The 21,632-nt window shown below is 45.7% G+C and overlaps 1 protein-coding gene across 2 annotated transcripts in view; it reads left to right on the forward strand.

Annotated features, from left to right (window-relative positions):
• The first annotated feature begins 3,821 nt into the window (after nucleotides 1-3,821).
• LOC138266903 (B-cadherin-like) overlaps nucleotides 3,822-21,632 on the forward strand; it is a 147,373-nt gene continuing 129,562 nt past the window's right edge. The window contains exons 1-2 of one of the 2 annotated variants that reach the window (XM_069215634.1): nucleotides 3,822-4,225; nucleotides 5,204-5,315. In XM_069215634.1, the coding sequence (XP_069071735.1) occupies nucleotides 4,163-4,225; nucleotides 5,204-5,315 (175 nt within the window). In that variant the 5' untranslated portion in view covers nucleotides 3,822-4,162. The remainder of the gene's footprint in view (nucleotides 4,226-5,203; nucleotides 5,316-21,632) is intronic. The other variant, XM_069215635.1, reaches the window with a different exon arrangement.

The following is a 21,632-nucleotide window of genomic DNA, read 5'->3' on the forward strand; positions in this document are numbered from 1 at the left end:
CATCCAACCAATTCAGCTTCGGCACAGGGGGTTGCTTTTCAACTACAACTGCCAGTACAGCATGTGCTCGCAAATCTAAAGGAAATGGATGTCACTGAGCAAGTGACAGGCCAGACGCTGTGGGTGTCCCCCATGGTAATCAATGAAAACCCAAAGGAGCTGGGGGCCAAGAGACTGTGTACTGAAATGCACCTGCTCAACAAGGCAATAAAGCTGGAAAGGCACATCATGCCAATGATAGATGATGTAATTGCTGATACTAATGGTGGTTTCTATGCTGGACCCTAATGCCAGATACCACCAATTAATTTGCCAACACAGAAGGCCACCAAATCATGACATTTTCAACCCAACTGGGTTTACAACGCAATAAGAGACAGAACTTTGGGAGCGTCTCAGCTACCGAAGTGTTCCAAAACACCATCAGGGAAATGCTGTCAGGTCTGGAGGGGGTCCAGAATATAAGCAATGACATCCTGATATACTCAACAACTATTGCCAACTACCACTGGCACCTTTGTGCCAACCTTCAAAGACTCAGTGAGTATGGATTTACATTACGCCAGGAGAAATGCTTGCTCTTTGATTCCATATCAAATTGTTTAGGGATGGTCGCCAGGTAGACCCCCTAAAATTGGACACCATCAAGAAGATACTGCCCTGAGAAATGGCACTGAAGTCTGCAGCTGCAGCTTCTTTAGGTGTGGTGACCTACATTGGTGATTCTTGCTGAATCTGGCAACCCTGTCAGAATCACTGTGTACCCTCAGCCAAGAGAGCAGTAAAGTGAGAGTGGGGCATACCGAAGGAGATGGCTTTCAATAATAAAAAATAAAAAACCTTGTTGACCAACACCACTATGGCATACTTCAACCCCCAGAAAGCCACAGAATTATTAGTAGATGCCAGCTCTGTAGGGTTGGTGGCTGTCCTCACACGGGAAAAAGAGCCAGGAGTGTGGGCCCTGCTGGCATTCACCAGTCGAGTGCTCACGGCTACAGAGGAACAATATGAACAAATTGAAAGGGTGGCACTGGCCATCAAGAGGAGTTCCATCACTTCCATCCCATTTGTACTGAATGATTGAGAGTTTAAAGCTGTCACGGATCACAAACCACTGGTCAGCATGCTGCAGAGCCACCCGCAGGTCGGATGATGGGCAGTCCGGTTATCCTACCGCTTCACCATCATACACTGGCCAGGAGTCTGGAACATGGTGGACTTCTTGTCATGACACCCACCAGCCCCAGGATGCAGGAAACTAGACCTGGAGGATGGCATGGAAGAGTTCCTCCACACAGTGACTCTGGAAGCTTGCTCAAGGAAAATGACCCTTGAGCAAGCTTCCAACGAGGATCCAGAGAGCGACACTGGAGGATGGTGGACACCAAAAGGTAAGGGAAGCACTGCAGCAAAATGCTTGGAAGACGTTTCTTTAGGATGTGTACAGGTGGGTGGCAGCTGACAAAAATAAATTATCCAAGCTCTGGGGGGTCCAGAAAGAACGGAGTGTCAATGGTGAAGGGCTTTTGATGAGAGGACACAGGTTAGTTATCCTGCAAGCCCTACAGACAAGAGTAGTCAATTTGGCCCATACAGCCAGTTAGTCCTGTGTCCCTGAGACGTTGTGGGTCCCAGGGCTAGACAAAATGGTTGAGGAAACAGTGCTGAGGTGCCTTTCATGCCGGCTGATAGGAGGAGCAAAACTCCCTGTTGTCAAGGAAGAGGCAGTGATGCAGTGTGGAACAAAATCAGTTTAGACTTTGGGAGATTCCTGGATGGGCAGCTCATAAAGGTGTTGGTCAACGGGTACTCCCAATACCATGTCGGTGAGCTAACAACTTCAAGAAGTCTCTTTACAGAAGACACTGTCCAGGCTGGAGAAGACATTTGCAAAGTGTGGCCTCCTAGAGGTGATATTGCCTGACAACGGGCCCGCATTCCAAGGGGTGAAATTCAAGGAATATGCGAAAGGTTTGGGGATCACTCTTCAGAAGATCACACCACAGCGGTTCCATGCCAGTGGTAATGTGGAGCGTTCTGGATTGCAGATGAACAAGGAGACGGCCTGGAATGGAGGCTCTATCTATTGAAACATGTCCCATTGCATAACACAGTGCAGCCCCATAAACAGGATCCCAAGAAGACCGGTGAGGGGCAATGTCCTTCAGGGCCAGAGAACCATCTGTTGCCTCCACCTCCCTGGGGCACCAATGAGTCCCTGAGGTAGCACAGAGCCAGTGTTAAGATATGAGGCTCAGTTCAGGCTTCCTGTGAATGAGAGGATATGCTTGCTCCCTACGAGCCATTCACCATCAAGTGAACTGGTATAGTGAGCCACCCGACCGCTACACAATGCGGAGTGCGCCAGGACGTGGTAGCAATAAATAAACGTGAGATAGGAAATGGAATTAGGGAAGTGCAGGTACTCACTTTTTAGAGTACCTGTTTGCTCCTTAGAATTGCCAGGACTCTCCCATTAAATGTATTGCAGCAATGCTGAAAAGTGCTTATGTTCTCCCATTCGAATTAAAATAGCACAGGTACTCCTTACTAGACAGTACCTGCCCAGTTAAATTACAGCTCTTTAGAGTACCCGGTTCCTTTTGACAACTGCCAGTACTCTCCTAATAAATGTATTGCAGCAGTGCTGAGAAGTGCTGGTATTCTCACTTTCAAATTAAAGAAGTGCAGGTACTGCGTACCAGGCAGTACCTGACCATTTAAAGCACTGGCGCACACTAAGGTAAAATGCCTTCTGGAGTTAAACATTTTTTTGAATGTTTGAACATATCCTAACACAGGGATACTCAAAGTACGGCCCGCGGGCCTCATGCGGCCCCTCTGATCTTTACATGTGGCCCCTGGGGCAACAGGAGCACTGGGCATCTGTTTGCTCGACTCCTACGCCGCACTGACAAAAACATTACATACACACTCAATCATTTATTTCAAACTTAATTGGTGTTAAAGAAAGGAAGTAACTAGAGACTCCTGCACTTAACTTTATAAACACCTTCATTTTTAAAGACATCTTGCAGTCTAAGTGTAAAACTAAGACAGTCTCTTCAAAATGAATTAAGCGTATTTAGTTAACATGCAGAACCTTTTCGCCTTAGTACAATTTATTTTATCAGTGCATTGAGATGTATTCATTTTAAAGTGATAGTTTTCAAACATAAATTTGGAAACATTAATTATTTCCCTTACCCCGAGAACACCACCAATAGTAAATTAAAGAGGCAAGTCACTTGGTATGTGCACTTTATGGGTGGCCTGGGTTCCTATCATACATAAACAACATTATAGTTTATTAAAACAAACATAGAAGCAGGTTTTTTCAGCGCACACCATGAATCATGTATTTAGAGGTCATCTTAAATGTTATAATGCAGAAAAAGGACAGAAAGTGACACTAAACAATTGCCTAAGATCACACAATTTGGAAAAGTAGGTAAACCGAGATTAATTCCAGGTTTTCTGGTTTCCCATTGTTTATTTCAGCCACTAGATGCATATCCTTTGCTTCCCCTACACCTACCTTGCCACCAATCCCCCTAGTCACCCCACCGAATGCCACCACCCTGGCATCAATGCGGCCCCCAGGCACATCACGGACCAAACTTTGGCCCCTGGGAAAATGTTTGCGAGAACCCGTGTACTCACAGAACCTCTACTTGTGTGAACCGGCGGCGGTAGGGCCCGGCTGCCAGGAGCCTCGCCTCGGGGTGGGGCACCTCACCTGCGAGGGTCACGTGCCCCGGGGCAGGGCCCACTGGGGCAGCGCGAGGTGTAGACGGCAGGAGGGGGCGGGGCCTCCCAGAGGAGCGGCGACTGCGAGGAGGCAACAGCGGGTCTGAAGCCTCTGGGGACAGTCGGGGTTACCGGAGCACCCGAACTCCGGACATACAATTGATCTGAAACTGGTCAAGCCGGACTCTGCACTTTTTATACGGGACACCTGAACTTCTTACCCTGTAAACGAGGCACCGTATTTCAAGGTGTTCCGGGCGCATAGGAGCCCGACCTGCGGATATTGGGCTACTGTTAACGGGACACTGAGTACAGAGCTCTTCATTCAATATAGAGGCTGACCCCGCGCCGAGCTGAGCACCCAGCGCTTCGAGGACTCCATACCAGGCGCTGTCTGAACTTTCCACCAATGGGCGGCCAGCACCGGCCCCTCCTGGGGGGCTGCGGGCTTTTTCTCTGCCTCCTGCTGCAGGTAACGTCAAAATGGTCCGGCCGCTGAGCGGGGCACATGAGCATCCCTTTTCTGATCATTCTTCCAGTAGACACTTTTTTTTCTTTTTTACCAAGGGTGCCTGTTCCTGGCTGCTTCACTGCGCTTTGCTGGCGGCTGATCAGACTTAATTTAAAATCTATCACTTTCGTTTCAAATTGCAATGTCATCTGGCTGGTCCGACCCCCCTGTTGATTGTTAATCCTGTTGCACCTGCCTGGCTTGCCTATCTTTGTTAATTCCTGACTCTTCTTCCGATCGTAGTCCCTGTCTGACTTTTGTCCCTCATCTTCCCTCCTCTCTTGCGTTGCCCCATGATCGTCGCCATGCCAAATCCTCGGTCCCCCATTATTGTCTCTGCCTGTCTCGCCATCCCCAATCTACGCCCCTGGCGTGGCTCGTTCTTGCTTGGCTATGCTCTCTCAATTGCCCCTAGGCCTCGTGCCTGACTTGTCCACTGTCATTCCTGCCTGACTCTCTTCCGCCCCCTCCCCCATCCACCCTTTCTGGTTTTCCCCAAAACCCAACTTGCCCTCAAAGCAGTTTTCTGACTCGCCCTATGGCCCCAGATGTATTTCAGTCAGAAGATGGCCGCCCGGACAGGAAGTGGAAGTATCACCCTGCTGAACCGCACCTGTAATGTTTCATGCAGTAAATAAAATCGCAGTTTCGTCTCTGTCTTTACTACCCATAAGTGGTGGCTGGCTGTCCAGTGTTTTTCACAATGTCTCTGGTTTTTTTTGTCACTAAGCCCTTCGGTAGAGAGAGTTGCAATGTGTGATCTGGATCTAGTATTGAGTAGGATTTGTAATAATAAAATCAACTCTTTGCGTGTGACAAGATGGCCCGTGTCACATAAGGTATTTTATGGGGTGTCTTTGCCAGAGTATACCTTAAATTGAGCAGGTCCATTGATATTTGTTTGATAGCTATTTTTTGTGCATTTCTTTTCTTGGTTAGGTTGGACGTGGGTTTGGCGAGGGATCACTATGCAAACCAGGTTTTAAACCTAAGGATTACATCTTTGCCGTGAGCAAGAGAACACTGGAGTTGGGTACTGTGCTGGGCAAAGGTAAGAGTCAACTGGATGTTTGTCCATTCGACGCCCAGTTTTTGTTCCTGTAATTTTGTTCAGTTAAACATTTCGTTTTGAGCATGTGGTGGAGGCTGATTATCTATGGACCGAAAATCACAATTCAGTGTGTTGAATTAGCAACGGCAGTACCTCGTTGGTGAACTGGTAAAGAAGGCATTGGACTTTCTATCACCTTTCCTTCCAATCTGATGTGGGTACAACATCCGCAACAGTGGAAGAACATCGTCACGGTGTGTCTTGATAGGAAGACAGATCACTGTCAGGGCCACTGGAATTAGCTGATTTCGCGGCAGCAACATTTTTCGCTTAATTATGGATTTGCCGCATAATCCGCCACCTGCTGCACATCTGCTTTTTCTCACAAAATGTTGTTTCGAGCTCAAAGTGGCCAAAAGTTATTAAAACACGGTAACTCGTGTTGCTGTGCTGTGTAAAGACCGTCTTATAAATTGACTGGGCATCTTTCTGTTGCTTATTGCTGTATCTGTGTGTCAGGCTGGTACTAATGAGATTAAAACTTTGCCCAGATACTGTTAACGTAGAAAAATGACAAAATAGTTAATACTGTCACAAAACGCAGCATATTTTGCCTTTTCTTTCCGCATACGGTAGCAAACCCTGCCACATATTTGGTCCTACACTGTTGAATAGTTCCAGTAGCCCTGAGAATGGTGTAGCGTTTGCTTTGGTTGGGTTGTCTAGGCTCTGCGTCCACTCCTCATTGCCCATGCCACCAGAGCTCAAAACGAAAAGACAAATTAGTTTCTCCTTTTACAGAGCTTCCTAAGAGCTTATGGGCAAACAGAGAAACTCAGCCTGGGTATCTCCAACCCACCCTAAATGCAGCTGCGTCCAAACTTTCTGTTTCTCCTTCCTTCAGTGAACAACGAGGTAATGCTTTACTACTTTCTGTCTCGCTGCCTGGGTCAAAGCTACTTCCGCTTACATTTCCTATTCCCACATAGGTGGTTGCACAGTTCAGTTCTGGCACCTGTGTCAGGTCCCCTGCTTTGCATTGATTCGAGCCTGCAAAGTGCACCGAAATATGCCTGCTGCTGGCAGGCCCAGCACTTGGTAAACAACTAAATGACTTGTGAAAAATCACACGGACGACCTGTTCACTGGGGCAAATTCAGCACTGCAAAAAAACAACCAGAAGCATATATTTGTGTGACGCACGTGTAATGGTACAAAAACAGGACTTCTGAGAGGTCATCAGAAATGTTTTATTTACGCGGTCAAAATCCAGACCCTGCTACATGATCTTTGGGGTAAAATATTTATAACATTCAAGTCTTTAATTTCCAGCTATAACGCTCTTAAAATAAGCCTAGTAAATTCAAGCCTTACCATCTTGTGACTTTTAGTTTGAACCAGTAAAGTGTGTACCACACACAATGAATTGTAGAGATGTGGAACTGGTTAAGACTTGTAGGCCCTTTTGATTTTTGGAATTTCTTACCTACATGTGATATGCAGACATAGGGCAGCGAAATCTGTTTTATAAGTTTACGCTTATAGTTACTAGTTGTACATTCACAAAATTCCAAAGAGTACATTTAAAAATTCTGGTAATATCATTTCTATGTGTACTTTTATAGCCATTTGTATTAAGCCTTACGATTACTCGCAGGTTTAGGTTGTAGGCGCAGTAGCTCATTGCCGCCTGTTTTTTTTTTTTCTTCAGCATGTGATCAGTTATTTTCCGTGCTGCGAAATAATTTCTTTCTATCTGACATCTTTGTTTTTAAGTTAGATGTGCCATTAGGATGGGTATAGCAAGTGGATATAATCATGAAAACATACTAATTTTTACCTTTCTGGGAATTAAGATTCCAGATCTCTCTCTCCCTGCTTTGCCATGGGGGCACATTTTTTCCACCGCAGGCACGAGCTGTCGTTTTTGGACAAAGGCAGCACTAATTAAGTAAATGTTTAGATGCGCAAAATACTGTGTACCTTTTATTGTTTAATCAGACTTCCAGGTATTAAAGCTGCCTAGCAAATAATGCCTCCCCGTCTCTCCTAAAGGGGGTATGAAGAAGATTGTCAAAACAGCAGGCAGGCTATAAATGAACAGAAGTTTTAGCCCGTAGGAGTATGCCGGAAGTTCTGTAACAAGGAGTACTAAGCACAGTTTTAAGTGAGATGAAATGTCGGAGGGTTGTTCACATCTCAGATTGTGGCTTGATGGGTAGCTCCTTGAAATAATCGCTAATAGATCGGTACTTTCCCATGTTACGTTTGTGCAAGTGACAGCCAGCTTTACCAGTACAGAGCTCGGCCTGGGAGCAGGTGGAATTCTCTAAGGCTGAATTTGATTTTACTAAAATCTCCGCTAGGATGTACTGCGTATATAATGCCTTGTATTTTTAACATAGCTGAGCATGGCATAATGCTAAACCTTAAAGCGAGCATGTTGTAACTAGCTCTAATTAAAAAGGTGTGCAATACAGCCTCTCGCAGCACTGTGTAACCCATGAGTCCTCACAAACTTTTGCACAGGGGGAAAAAGTATGGGCTGTGGCTTGACAGACTGCTTTATAGATCGGTTGGTGAGTGTAAGGAAGAGGGAAGGGAAGCAAAGCATGTACATGTTGTGGACAGTGATTCTTGGGGTTATTTTTATGGTTTAATGCCATACTGCCCTCTAAATTGGGCCCCAGTCTCAAGAAGAGACCTAAAATTAACAATTCTGTGTTATGCTGTATCTGAGTCGGTTTCCCTCCACCTGCTCTGGTGTTAAGTGTGTGCTTGTGATCGCTACCTTTGGCAAGTCACGTGTACAAAGGAAGTAACTTGATTATTGATTTGGAATCAAATGGACTCTTGGGCCTCGCAATGCCCCCATGCCTTTAGTCCCTTAGAGGAGTGCTTAGAAACAGGTTTAGTTACAGTAGCAAGTGCTGCAAAAATCCTTGCCAAAGACCCCCGACAAGATCTGCACTTTACTGAGGCGGGCAAACACTAACACCCGACCTCCACGCTATACATGGGATAGTGAGAACGTTTTAGCCATGGTACTAAGAGACTCGAGGTTTAATCCTGGTTTTACCTCTTTGCTGAAATATGTTAGTTGTGAACTGTGGAATCTGCCCAGACTTTAGATTTCAATACAGCAGCGTTTCTTTGGTGAGAGCAGCTCCTAGGTCTCACCATCAAAACCACTCACACCTCAGTTGTTTGGTAATGAGCAAGATAGAAACTGTTGAACCAGAAGGCGTGCTTTTTTATTTTATTTTATTTTAATTAATCTCCACCTCCCATTGTGACAGATGATGCACCCTTGGTTGATTGTTTTCTAAACATATTTCTCTGTACCCTCTTCATTTAAACAGAAACAGGAAACAATATACCAAACTCTGGCACTATGGATGTAAAAAGAAAACAGGACTGTAACATAATAATCATTTGGTTTTACCTATAGGGAGAGATCACCCAATCTCATAGTGCAGTCTGCCTAAAATGTTGTGCAGTGAGAAAGTTATGAATTTTGAAACAGAGTCCCTGCACTGTAGTGTTTTTACACGTTCTTCACCAAATTGTTTGAGGTTATTCATATGCTTCTTATGCCTTTGTCCTCTTAATTGTCATGTGATAGACACTGAAGGCCTATGCCAAGCTCGAGGCACGTGCCTGACTGTGGCTCAGCTTGAGGTTCTTTCTCTTGGAGCTTCGAGACGAAATGAACTGAACCTTCATTTGACTTCCTATATCCCACCCTTGGTTTCACACCTTGTGCCAAGAATTAAAGACTGAGCATTAACTTTTGATGTAAAACAAGAGAGTGAAAGGTAGACATCTAACTGCCCGAATTGCAAAAGGTGAAACCATAAAACCCTTGATCCAGCCCGACTTTCCCATTTGACCAAACCGTGTTACCCAGGGCAATTGCTTTATTTCACATTGCCTCCTTTTTCATGATTACATTTGAGAAGATCTTGTAGTATTTGAGTTCAGATATGCACTGAAAAAAACTTTCTCTATAATGTTGTAACATGTATAATAACAAACTAAGCCACCCATAAGGGTGCACATGACAAATGACTTGCCTCTTGATTTACTATTGGCATTGTTGTAAGGGCGAGGGAAGCATGAATGTTTAAGTTCATGTTTGAAAACTATCACTTTCAGTAAATGCCTTTCAATTTAGTGATACAATCCAATGTATTAAGCTGAAAATCTTCTGCATGGTAATTAAATGCACTTTTTTGAATCTGAAGAAACGGTATCAAATTTTTTTACATGTTATTTGCAAGATGTCTAAAAACTAAGGCTAAGCAGAACACCTTTGCTTCTTTTCCTTTTCTTAAGTTAACCTGTAAATTCTTGCTGTTTGTTTAATCCCCAGTCACGTAAATATCAGCCCAGTGCTGCTGTTCACCAGGGGATGCATGTATAGGTCAAGATGGCCGCGAGTGTACCAGAAAGTACTTTTGAGTATCCCTGGTGTAGCACATACACCAGCCACATTCTTCCCTTGAGGCTGCTTCTGTTGATTATTGCCTGCCAGGCACAATTGGCTGGGCCAGTGCTCAGGTTGTATTTTTTGGTGTAGTAGTGATAACGGAAATCTTTTTGGGTGGTACTTCTAAGACTACAAGGCAGGACGTAACTGAAAAAATCAGAAATTGATAGTTTGCTGAGCAAGTGCTTTCCATTCCTGACATCAACCAAACCATTGGTTTTACAAGGAAATCCAGCCTTATCTGGAAGTAGGGTGACATCCTTGGCTTGATAGCCCCATGCCCTTAAGGATGAATGTTTTTTAGAGTGACTTTGGGCATTCTGTTATGAGATTGAAATATGTTACTGTAATTGGTGTCTTACATCCTTTGATTTTGGCAAACCCAGCCAGAGTTGGTGGCAAGCAGGTGCTTGTAGCCAACCAGGTATGCCCAAATATAGTCTGTGTGTGGTGGGAAAGTGCAGTGACACTGGATTGTTGGGGGAAACACTTTTTCTGGAATTGCCAGGAGAATCTTTTGTCTTTTGCTTAGGGCTGTGGGGCCATGCAGATTGTGTGCAACCATGGCACAATATTTAGGTGCCACATGTCCCCATCTTCCAACCAAATATCACTTACTTGCAATGTAATGGGTCTCGCGTTTGCTCGTGTTGGAACTGTTAACGTTGTAAATTCTTAACTGGAATTTTCTTGCCACTTAAATTGAAAATGAAAAGAAAAACAGTTAACCTATGCAAGCCGATTCAAAGTGCTACGGACGCCATGAGTTTGAGCGGAAAGGAGACACACAAAAGGAAATAGAAATTCGCTCGCAGTCAGACATACCGGCAATCGTGCAATAATCCATGTAATACGGTCGATGCCCAATGCAGCAACAAAACTAGCATTTTAAAGCGTTTACCAATGATGACAAAGGATTTTTGAAAGGCAAGCCAATGAATGAGTGACAGTGATGGGTTTACCGTGGGCATGGTTAAAAGCCCACATAGATACCAACACATCCGAAAAGCTGCGCTTGTGCGCTGCAGTGCCCGACCTAAAAACTGATTTATAAATGGGTCCCTAGGGAGACTTTTATTCATCTCCTTAATTTTAACAGGCAAAATCAAGGTTCATCTTAACAATGCCGTTAAAAAAACATAGGGTTATCCAACTGTCAACAATGGAGGTAAAAAAAAACGTAGGTTATAATTTTCAGTGAAGAAGTCCCTGTTGACATTTCACCTTATACTTTACATAACCTTATATTGAGTATTTTATTTATCAGCAAGGAGTGTTTCTGTACTTTTTCTTCCCTTAGGACACATGATTTACTCCTTGAACGGGAGTCGCCTCTAGATGTCCGGGTGAGTTGAGGTGGGTGGGTGGTCATAACTGTGCACAATGAGGCTGGAGGTGGTGCGATTTTTCTCACTGTAGGTGTCAATGGCTCATAAACATGTCCAGACTACAAGCTCATCCAATCCTTAGCCTCTCTGTTTAGCAGTAATCACGTGTCAATAGCAGTTACGATTTTCTAATAATTATCATTTCATGTGAGTGTGTAGGAGATATTCACACATTAAATATTGACAAAAGAAAATACTATGTAGGTGGGCAATGAGAAGAGTTTGTGAAGGCATGGTGAAGGGGGTTGGTGTGAAGATGTGCATGCAGGAGGACAGAGTGAAATAGGCCGCGATGACGAGGAGGTAGACGATATGTAGCGGAGTGATTTCAGAAAGATTTTGGGAGACGAAGGAAACAAGTGTCTCAAAAAAGTAAGAGTGCAGAGGACAGTGGTGTGGAGTACGGGAGTGGCTGAGGCATTCTAAAGACACAACCAAAGATTGTAGTAATGTTTAATGCGCAGCCTCATGGTTTCAGAATTTTAAAAAAAAATGTAATCGTTGTTTCTCGTATGACACTTACCAAGTAGTGGTTTGGCTTGTTTTGTGTGCATGCTTTTGCTTTTTTGCCATAAGTCCAATAAGAATACAAAAAAAAACACTAAGGCGCTGGTCACGTGGCACTGTGTGAAGCCCAGGATTGTAGTTCACGTGCATTGAGGACACCCCCTTAATTTCTTAGTCCATACCTCTTAGTTGCATACCTTAGGTCTACCTCTTTTTAAAGACCCCCGCCCCTCTTCTTTAAATTGCGCTGAAACCTCTGCATACAGATGAAAGTAATCTGCATGTTCTGTGGTGTACGTCATTAGTTCCTGCCTACTAGGCAATGTGTGTGCTGTATATTGCGAGATGTATTGCATGCCATTTGTGATGGCGTGGTTATCACTCATTTGCTTGCTTTACATCGTTAGTGTACAGTGGCACTTTCATTATGGGGACTCGAGGGATTCCCCCCTCCCCCTTTGGAAATAATGTGATGGGGTCACTGCTCCCGTGGAGGTGAAGGGCCAACCCTGCAGTGCACATATACTTTGGTGGCTGCTGGAGAAAACTCCAAGTTCAGCTTCTCCAGGCTGTGCAGGCAGTCACCTCCCACAGGCCCTCGGGCGGGATAAGAAAGTACATTCTTCTCAAGACTGGACCTTTTCTCATGGCACGAACAGATTTTTTTCCTTTCCTCCAGTCTGGGGGACGTGACAAAGGTGGGCTATCCAGGCCAAGGCCATCAACATAGATGCGCTTTCTGTAGAAATTAGCATGATGCCTCGAGGCTGCCTCTGAGGCCCAAGGCAAGACTCTGGCTGGAAACACAGGAGGTATGCAAGCTGAGGTTAGTGTTTCAGATTTGGATTTTTGTCATGCAGCTAAGCAATTATTTTTCCCATTTGTGTAAGAAAATAATCACTTGTGGGGTGATTATTTTATTTTAAAAATGGCATTTTGTGTGTACAGGTCAATTACTTTTTGACTGTATGTTGCTCATAGCAGGTTGACAGCCAGGCCTGAAGCTGGACGTGTGGGATCCAGTTTTAGTAGCTGTACATAAACTGTGCAAATTGCAGCCCTTTTTCAGGAGTCCTGTACTTTGATCCCAGCTCATCCACTTGACCAAACTGAGATTCCGGGCAAGTAACATTGTTCTTATACCTAAGTTCCCATATCTGCTTTGGGGTGCATTGGGGCAATTCACTTGTGCAATTAAAAAGCACATGCTCCATGACTAAAGATGTTACTGCCAAGAAGTAAGCATGTGTCATGACACAGAAACCTGGTAAGTAAAACGCTATCAAAACATTGTCTGGATTGTTTTCGGGAGATTTGGCATTTAGGTTTTGTGACTTTCTTTTAGTACATCATATACCACGATCAAAGTCATAGAATCAGAGAGATTTGCTCATGGCTGTGTTGATATTCGTAAGATTCATACGATTTATTGTAGACATATTTTTCATGAAAGAGGTTTCATTTTGTTAGTTTACAACAGAGCCTTTCTTCACTTTGTTGGTTTTGAGGATGTAGCTTTAAATGTACTTCTTACATTTGGAGATCCTGCTACATAATCGTTTTTTCAATATGAGGCTACCACTGCACATTTGTTTTCACACATTTGTTTGATGAACGGGTAAATGAATAACTTGTTAGATGATCTAACTCTCCTACCCTCAATCTGTCGATGTTGTGAGTATGTGGTATTGAGGGTAAGCGCGGTGCACAGCCTATATTTCAGCTGGGACGATCGCTGGACATCGAAAATGGCATATCTGAGAAGATGTAGCATTATGAAGCTTGGCAGACGGGGATGTTGCGACCCGGATCAAAGAAGGGGACACTCTCCTTGGCTAGTGGAGAGGCCCAGCAGAGGACTGCTATACTTGTAGCAAGACGAGACTGCCTGGAATAGCGGGTCTCCAACGGGCTGCCCACTGAGAACCACTACAGTCAGTAGCGACGTGTCTCGGTAAGGGCCAGTGTTCGGGAGGCAGGCGTAAGATCGAGGCACCTCCTTAGGATGCCCTTAAAGGGGAAGTGGCAGCAGGTTGAGTGCGGTTATCGGATTTCTTAAAAGGAAAGCGGCCGGCATCTCGTGCTGAGGAGCAGATCAAAGGTCCCAAAAGGAGGTGAGCAGCAGTATACACAGGCGGGGGTGGCGAGAGGACCCTGCGCCGCACTGCCATTGCAGACAAACAGTGGTAAGAAGAAGCATTAGGAAGCGGAAGTGGCAAGTGTGTCCATTGTGCGCGTCTGTGGCCATAGCAACGCCCCTTGGTTGGAGCACAAAAAAAGACTAAGGAGCACATGGAGTGGCCCTGGGCTAAGGGGATTATCCTTGCACGTTCGAGCGAGGGCCCCCGGGCATTTAAACGTTTTGCTGACTAGCACGAGGGGGATCGGCTCTGGGCAAATTCCATAATACGCTACGATATCAAGCCCATTGGTAGTGCGCAGCCCGATTAGCATTTACAGCTTTGAACTCCACACACGCATGACAGGGAACGGCCCCATGGAACAGTGAAGCCTCCCCATGACATTAAGAATGTTTTTGTTTTTTTCACATAGAAAATGGAAGCAACTCCCAAGGGGCATTAAATACGTTAAGAAATCACATACAACACTACTGGGATCACAAAGTAAAAGGACACATCGTCATCATGGCACCAGAATTACCACTACTGCGTGGGGGGCATGGGGAGCAGCCAATCACCCTGACTTGGAGGGCAAACAAGGATCCAACCCTTCCCCAACGCAGTGGGCGACAGCCCAAAAAGAGGGCCACATGACCTAGACCGCGCTGTGGAATCAAAGGAGCCAGAATCGGCATGGGACAGCCCTGATTAGGGCGACGAGACCCAGGCCGCAGTAGCAAAATCAAGCTGCAGTATGCTACAGGGGCGGTCATCAGTCGGAGATACAACCTGTTTGTATGAATGGCAGAACCAAGCAGCATACTGCAGCCGGAAGACATTGAAGAAACAATAAGGGCAGCAAGAGAAGTGGCTACCACACATAGCAAAGAGTGGCTGCTAGCACAAATAAGAGGCGCGAAAACCAGCCAAAGCAGCAAGGAAGAACCCAGTGACAGCAAGGAGCTAGATTGGGGCTGATGAGAAGTGAGAAATGAAGCGGATGGACCCCAGAAGAGTCGCCAGCAAGGTCAAAAGAGTGGAAGAAGCTGTGTCCAGCGGATGGTGAGCAGGTAAGCGCGATTGTGCAAGCTTGTTTGAAATCTTTTGCACCATTGCTGTTTGCCAACAAGGGGCCGGTAGACTTGCAAGGGGGTGACAAGTCAGGGGCAAGCAATTCAAGTGCAGCATCACAAGCGGCAGCCACAGAGGGTGCTAGCAAAGAGTCTCCATCCATAAGCATGAGACACGCTTCCCACAGAAGCATGGGGCAGCAAACCAGGGGGCAGCGCTCAAGTTCAAGATGGGAAAGATTTTGCATCAGAGGCTTACAAGCGGGGCACGTTGGGCCATCCATACATTGTGACGAGGGCCACAGCACCAACAAGTCTAATCCTGCTTGCAGTGAATTAGCGTCTTTGGCACAAATTCATAGATATCTTCTCCCTCCTAGAATTTCAGATAGAGGGTTAGATCTCACCACATGCAACAAGAAAGAAGAGGATAGGAGAAAAAGGGCAAGGGGTGAAGAAAGAGAGGAATTTCAATAACTTGCTGGATGCCTTTAGAATAATGAGCTGTCGTCGTTGAGAAATTCCCCCATTGCGCAAAAGATCTGTGGCTATATGAATCTGATTCACAAGGCCTTCAGGCAATTCGTGAGTGACGCATGGCTTGACTGTGACAAGAGCTTCGGAAAAAAGATGCAAGCCCACCCTGACGTGGAGTGTGCTGAAGAGGACGTACCCAGCTACATGCATAAAAATGATGGTAGCTAGGAAAGCCAGACCCGGAGCTAGGAAGCAGGATTATCCCTTTCGGAAGGGTCAGTGAAGGGGTACTACAAGAAGCAGTAATCCTTTTATAAGCAGAAGCACTTTCAGGGTTGGAAGTGAGGAGCAAAAGGGGAGGGTTTCCCTGCACTATGCTACAAGTATGAGAGGGATAAGTGCACATTGGGCCGGCATGCGTATTTAGGCACCTGTGCTCCTCCTGTGAGGGTAGGGGAGCTCCCAGCAGTCAATTGCAAAGGGGGCAGAAGTGACAAAACCACAGAAAAAAGAGATGGGCCAAAGAAGAAGTAACCAGCTGGGTATCTGGACAAGAGTTGTATGGGAGAGCTTGCTGCTTGCTTGCTCCCTCATCAATACACACAGGTTAAGGTTGCTAAGTAACCAGAATGATAATAAAGTGGATGAATGTCTGTTATGTGATGGATTCAAGAAAGGTTTCAGGATACTGGTGTCCAAGAAAGTCACGTAAAGGGAAACCAAGAACCTGCACTCAGCCCTACAGCGCTTACAGATTGTGAATATGAAAATCCTGAAAAAAAAGCAGTGGGGCAGGATAGAAGTCCCTTTGGCAATGGGGACGCCAGAAGAGTTAATGTGTTCATCACTCGGGGTGGTACCCAAACAAGAGGAGGGCCAGTATAGACTAATTCACCACCTGTCCTTCCCGGAAAGGCAAGCTTTGAATGGCTCAATCAACCATGAGGATTGCACAGTCGCCTATGCGTCACTGGCTGACAAGGTGTACTTGGTGCGAGCTGCAGGCCCGGGGGAATTGATGGCAAAGGCAGACATCGAATCTGCTTTCAGACTACTACCAGTACACCCTGACAGTTACAACCTCCTGGGTTTTCAGTTCAATGGGGAGACCTATTTTGAAAAGGCATTGGCCATTGGGGGCTCCATATTGTGTGCATACTTCAAAAAGTTTTCCACTTTTCTGGAATGGACCCTACACAAAATATACCGTCGGGGCGTAAAGCTGCACTACCTCAATGATTTTTTTTATTTGTAGGCAGGCCAGACGGTGAGGAGTGCGGGAACCTACTTGGGGCCTTTCAAGAGCTGGCAGTGAAATTGTGGGTCCAGTTGGCAGTAGACAAAACAGCCGGTCCCAGCACAAGAATAGTGTTCTTAGGGATAGAGCTTGATTCAGTGGCAGGCACATAAGGTGCAAGATCAGGGACTTGATAGCGAAGCAACAAAAAATAACACCCTGGGCAAGTTACAAGAGCTAATTGGCAAGTTGAACTTTGCGGTGAGAGTCATCATGGTAGAGAGAGTTAGAAGGTTGACGCAGCTAACTAAGGGCCTGGGGAAGAAACACCACCATGTCACATTGAGTGCAGGGGCAAAAAAAAGATTTCCTTTAGGACATGACCAGTCAACACAGCGATAAGATGGGCTGGAATGCGATGGGACCAGTTGAAGGATGCCTTGGCCAGATTGTACAGTCAAAACCCGATTGAACCGGATTTGTTAATAGTGCACTGTGGTGGTTGGGGGGAGGGTGGGGGCTTAGTAAAGCTGAGAATGAAAGAGTTGCTGGGGAACATCAGGCAGAGTCTTAATTGGTGCAGCTAGGCAACTGGGCAACACCAAGGTGCTGTGGTCTGAGATTGTGCCCAGGCAGATGTGGAGAGGGGCCTGGTCCACCAGCGCCCTCGAAAGATCTTGGAAAAAGCTAAATGGGGCAGTGGCAAGGTTCTGCAGGGCCAATGGCTAGGAAGCCACCAGGCATGGCCTGACCACCTTAAGGCGCCTGGAATATTTTGCACAGGATGGTGTGCACCTGACAGGCTCTGGGGCTGGAGGTATTCTGGGCCAACCTAAGAACAGCCATGGCGCTAGCTGGTTGTCAGTAAAGCAAACACTATCTAAGCTGGGTGAGCTGCCGAGGACGTAAGCCCACATGCAGCGTGGCCACAAAAAGGGGCAGCTAATGGAGCATAAGGAGTGTGGAAGGCCACCATGGTGTGGCAGACTTGGTACTTACCTTGGGATGCCTCACAACAGGATAAGGTGGTCCAAGAGAGGAAGGGGCACACAGCACGGCACTCGCAGACTGGCCCGCCGGTCAGTAGATCACAGCGGTCAATCCGAGGTAACGTGTTGGGCCCAAAGTAAAGAGATGGTGGAATGCCCCTCCCCAGGAACAAATCAGTGAAGCTGCAGCTCAAGGACCTCAATCATCGGCAATGAACCGGACTGATACAGACTCTTGACAGCGACTGCTAATCACCATAAAAATGCCTGGTCAGTTGATTGATAACATAATGACTTATGTCTTGATTTATTACCAGGTGTCAAAGCGTTCAGGGCTTAATTGTCTTGCCTATACGATGTATGGTTTGATTTATGACCAGGTATTGACGTATTTATGGATAAATTAACTTGTTAAATGATTTATGGCATGATTTATGACCTGTTGACAGTACGGGCTGCCCCAGTGTTGGGAGAGCATTAAGATTTGGGTTGCGGCTGTTAACTTCTAAGACATCTCATGGGTAAGCTGTGCTTTTTTGAGTGGGAGTGGTTGTGTGCAAAGTTTAACATCCAGCCACTTTTGGGGTCTGCCACACCATGAATGCCTGGCAGATGTGAAGCAAGACCCGGAAAGAGAAGGCCATAGATGCAGCTCTTGCACAACCACGGGAAAACAAGTTGGCACTGGTTGCTTTCTGAGTTAAGGGACAGTCGAGGCTCGCAGGGATTCCTGGGGGTGGGGCGGGGTGGCATGCGGAGGGTGGACTGGAGGAATTCATAATAAAAGAAAAAATGTAACATACCTCTGCTCCCGCACCCCTCCTCTTCTCGCCTTCGTCCGGATGGTGCTGGCACAGGGTCCCAGCCTGCCTTGCGGCCAATCCTGATGCTGCTCAAAGCAGCGTCCGGATTGGCTCGGAGCGCCCAGCCAGGGCGCTCCCAGGCAGACTGGGAGCCTGTGCAGGCTGTCTCAAACCCGGCAAATGTGTTGCCGGGCATGAGAGAGCCTACTGTGCATGTGTGTTTTGGCCGGCTCAAGACAGCCGGCCAAACATACATGCGCAGTGAGGGGAGTGCTGTGCACGGCCCCTCAGTGCACGTCACCCCCGTGACCCCGGCCGTTTAAAAAAAAAAGATTATTAATATTGTTTATTATCTTTTTCTTTGAAAGGTTTTGCAGCTGCCGTGGCTGTTGGGGTTGGGGAGGGGGGGTGGTAGTGACACATTATTGTGTATCCAGTTAAAACTATAGAAACAAAAACCTTTTGTCTTCGCTGATATTTACATTCTCTGTTTCCATTTTTTTTTTTTTTGGCTCCGTCCCCTACCATTTCATTTTCATAATTGCTTTTGCCTGGAGGATCGAGCTTTGGTATGTGGCCTTTATGTTGACACACTGATGCAAGGGAGCTGGGTTGGTTACGAAGTGATGAGTTTTGCTGCTTCTTTCTGTTGGGCATCAAACGTTTGGAAAGCAGGACCCCTGGGCAGCCTAGTTTCGCAGAATCGAGCCCCAGTGAGCAAAATAATTGCTAGCCTGCAAATTATATCCTGTGTATGTGGAGAGTGGGGTGGCATTTTATTGGCTTTCGTATTCCCACAGCACATTGCTACCACCGGTGGTCCTGAAGCACTGTGCAGAGATTGTACACATGGCTTCTACAGGGCATGTTATAGTGCCTCTTTAGTGAGATGCTTGGATGTTGTGCGTGAGGTCATGGGGGGGAACTATTGCAGCAAACTTGGCACAAGGCTTCACTTGGGCTGATGGTTGCAAGTAGTGGCCAATGGTGCTCCTTTCTGAGAACTGGAATTTATTTCTCATGATCAGGCTTTGACTGAGAGCCAGAGGAGGAAACGTAGAAGATGGTGATAAAAGTAAAAGCGTGGATGAAAAGAATCTGCAAGAGTCGCCTATCTGGTCCTTCCAAACCATATATTTGTGTTAAGGTCCCAGAGTCTCACATCAGTGCTGTTCATAGAGAGTCGGCCTGTGCTGATTTTTACGGCTTCTCCTTGTAAGACAATCATTGGTGCCCATGAGGGAAGTCTTAACTAGACTTGCATCTCCCTTCGGGGTATATTTCAATAGCTTTCTATTGCCTAACTTTTGAGGGGCTTCAGGTGAGCCGTTCGAAATCCAGGTCTATTGGCAGATTTTGTAGTGCCTGGGTCCTTCCAACATTAAGCAAGGCCCCTCAGTGATGCACACGCCATCGTTTAGGGAAAAAAACAATGTCCTTAGACATATTTCAAGGCTGCACCAGTATATGGTGGCAGATAGCATTGCCTGCGTCATTAATTCATCAGACAAGCAGGCAAGGCCTGCAATTTTATTGTTTAAATAAAAATAACAGTAGCAGCACGGGACCTGGTGAAGAGTGGGACCGGGGGTGAACGCCTCGGCTACTACCCCCACTTGTGACCGCGTTGTTGAAAGCTAAACGACCAGATGTTTGACCAGTGCTTTGTAGTCCATTTGTAACAACAATGGATGTCTTTGTGATGTGCTTCTCGTGTGCAAGACTTTAGTACAAAATGGTCATGGAGTTAGAGTGAGAAGGAGATAATATGCCAGACCGTTGGCTTCTTGGGTTCAGAAATTCTTACAAAATTCTGACTGCTCTCCTCATTTACTTTGTTCACAGACTGCATGAATTGAATGCTGAACATCAACACAATCTCGTGTTATAGAGGTCTAGATGGTGCTGAGGCCAAGCCAATAAATACACACCTTAAGTGGGTGATAAACAAATTCTTTATTCGTCTGCCATATTTAGCATTACCTTAAAATGTTTTGTGGGCATACTAAATATCTCATGGCATAAGAGGCTGACGTCGCTTTTTTTTATCCTTGTGAGGTGGCTAAAACAATCAGTCAGTTTAGTTGATCATATATATATACACTACATGGCTCTTCTGCAGTATATGTATCCGAATAAGGTTTTTATATTTGTTACCATCAAGTTGAAATGGTCCTTGTTTTGGCAGTTGTTGAGTAGTGAAATAAGGAGTTGCCCTTGGTAAGAGCCTGCGACCATAAGATTGCACAGTTTCTACAGTATGGGTTTTAAATATCTTAGCAACACCATGGCGCCCTACACCTCTGACTGCACATTAATGAGGGTTCTAGATGTAAAACCCAGATTAACACAAATGGTGCCCCTGACCTGCAGGTGAATATTTACTCTGTATACAAAGCCAGCAAAAAATCAATTTCAGGAAGTCTCCTAATTCTGTGGTGCACGCGTTTACTGAAATTCTGTTTTGAAGTTCTGGCACAATTGGGGATCCTGCTTTCCTCTACTGTTAAAGAATTTTGTTTTTTTCTGAAAACGGGAAATCACGTGATTGTGGGAAGGTAATGAAACTGGAGGAAACTGGGGACCTGTATGCTAGGGACAATGGAAAGGGAGTTTATTAACCTGGTAAGAGTTATCTTCGTTGTTATGAAACTTTGTCTTAAACGTTTATGTAGTGCTTAAACCCTGACGTGTGAAAGCGCTATGGTAGACTATCTAACAGAGAAGGAGAGGATAAAAGTGCCAGTGAGGGTGTAATCCGTGCTAGCACCTCTTTGAGAGATGCCAACATTTTCTGAGCCATTACTAAATTGTCTGGTGGTGATGGTGGGGTTTCATAGTACTCCAAGTTTTTTTTCTTGTGAAACTAGTGCTGCCCAATCAAGGTTTGCCGAATACCATGGCTATCTTCTCTTGATTCCACGTCGTGCCACATTCTTCCACTTCTTGTGCTACCCGTGCCTTCTTACATTTAGAGATTTTGCTCCCTGCTTTCTCCCTTTGTCCCAATTTTCATCTCTCTCAGCCTCTTACTTTACTAAACTCCTGTTCACCTTTCTCCCTGTTGGTCAAAGCCTGCCCTTAGCTACAGCTTTCAGAAGTTGGTGAGATAGGCACCAAGAACCTAACCACAAATTATCCTGTCTCCAGCTTTATCCTTTCTCACGATGTACTGTTACTCCCTCAAATACTTGTAATACCTACAAATCACTAGATATTTTCCTTGTGGTGACA

This window comes from Pleurodeles waltl, chromosome 12, assembly GCF_031143425.1.
Source record: "Pleurodeles waltl isolate 20211129_DDA chromosome 12, aPleWal1.hap1.20221129, whole genome shotgun sequence".
Classification (NCBI taxonomy): domain Eukaryota; kingdom Metazoa; phylum Chordata; class Amphibia; order Caudata; family Salamandridae; genus Pleurodeles; species Pleurodeles waltl.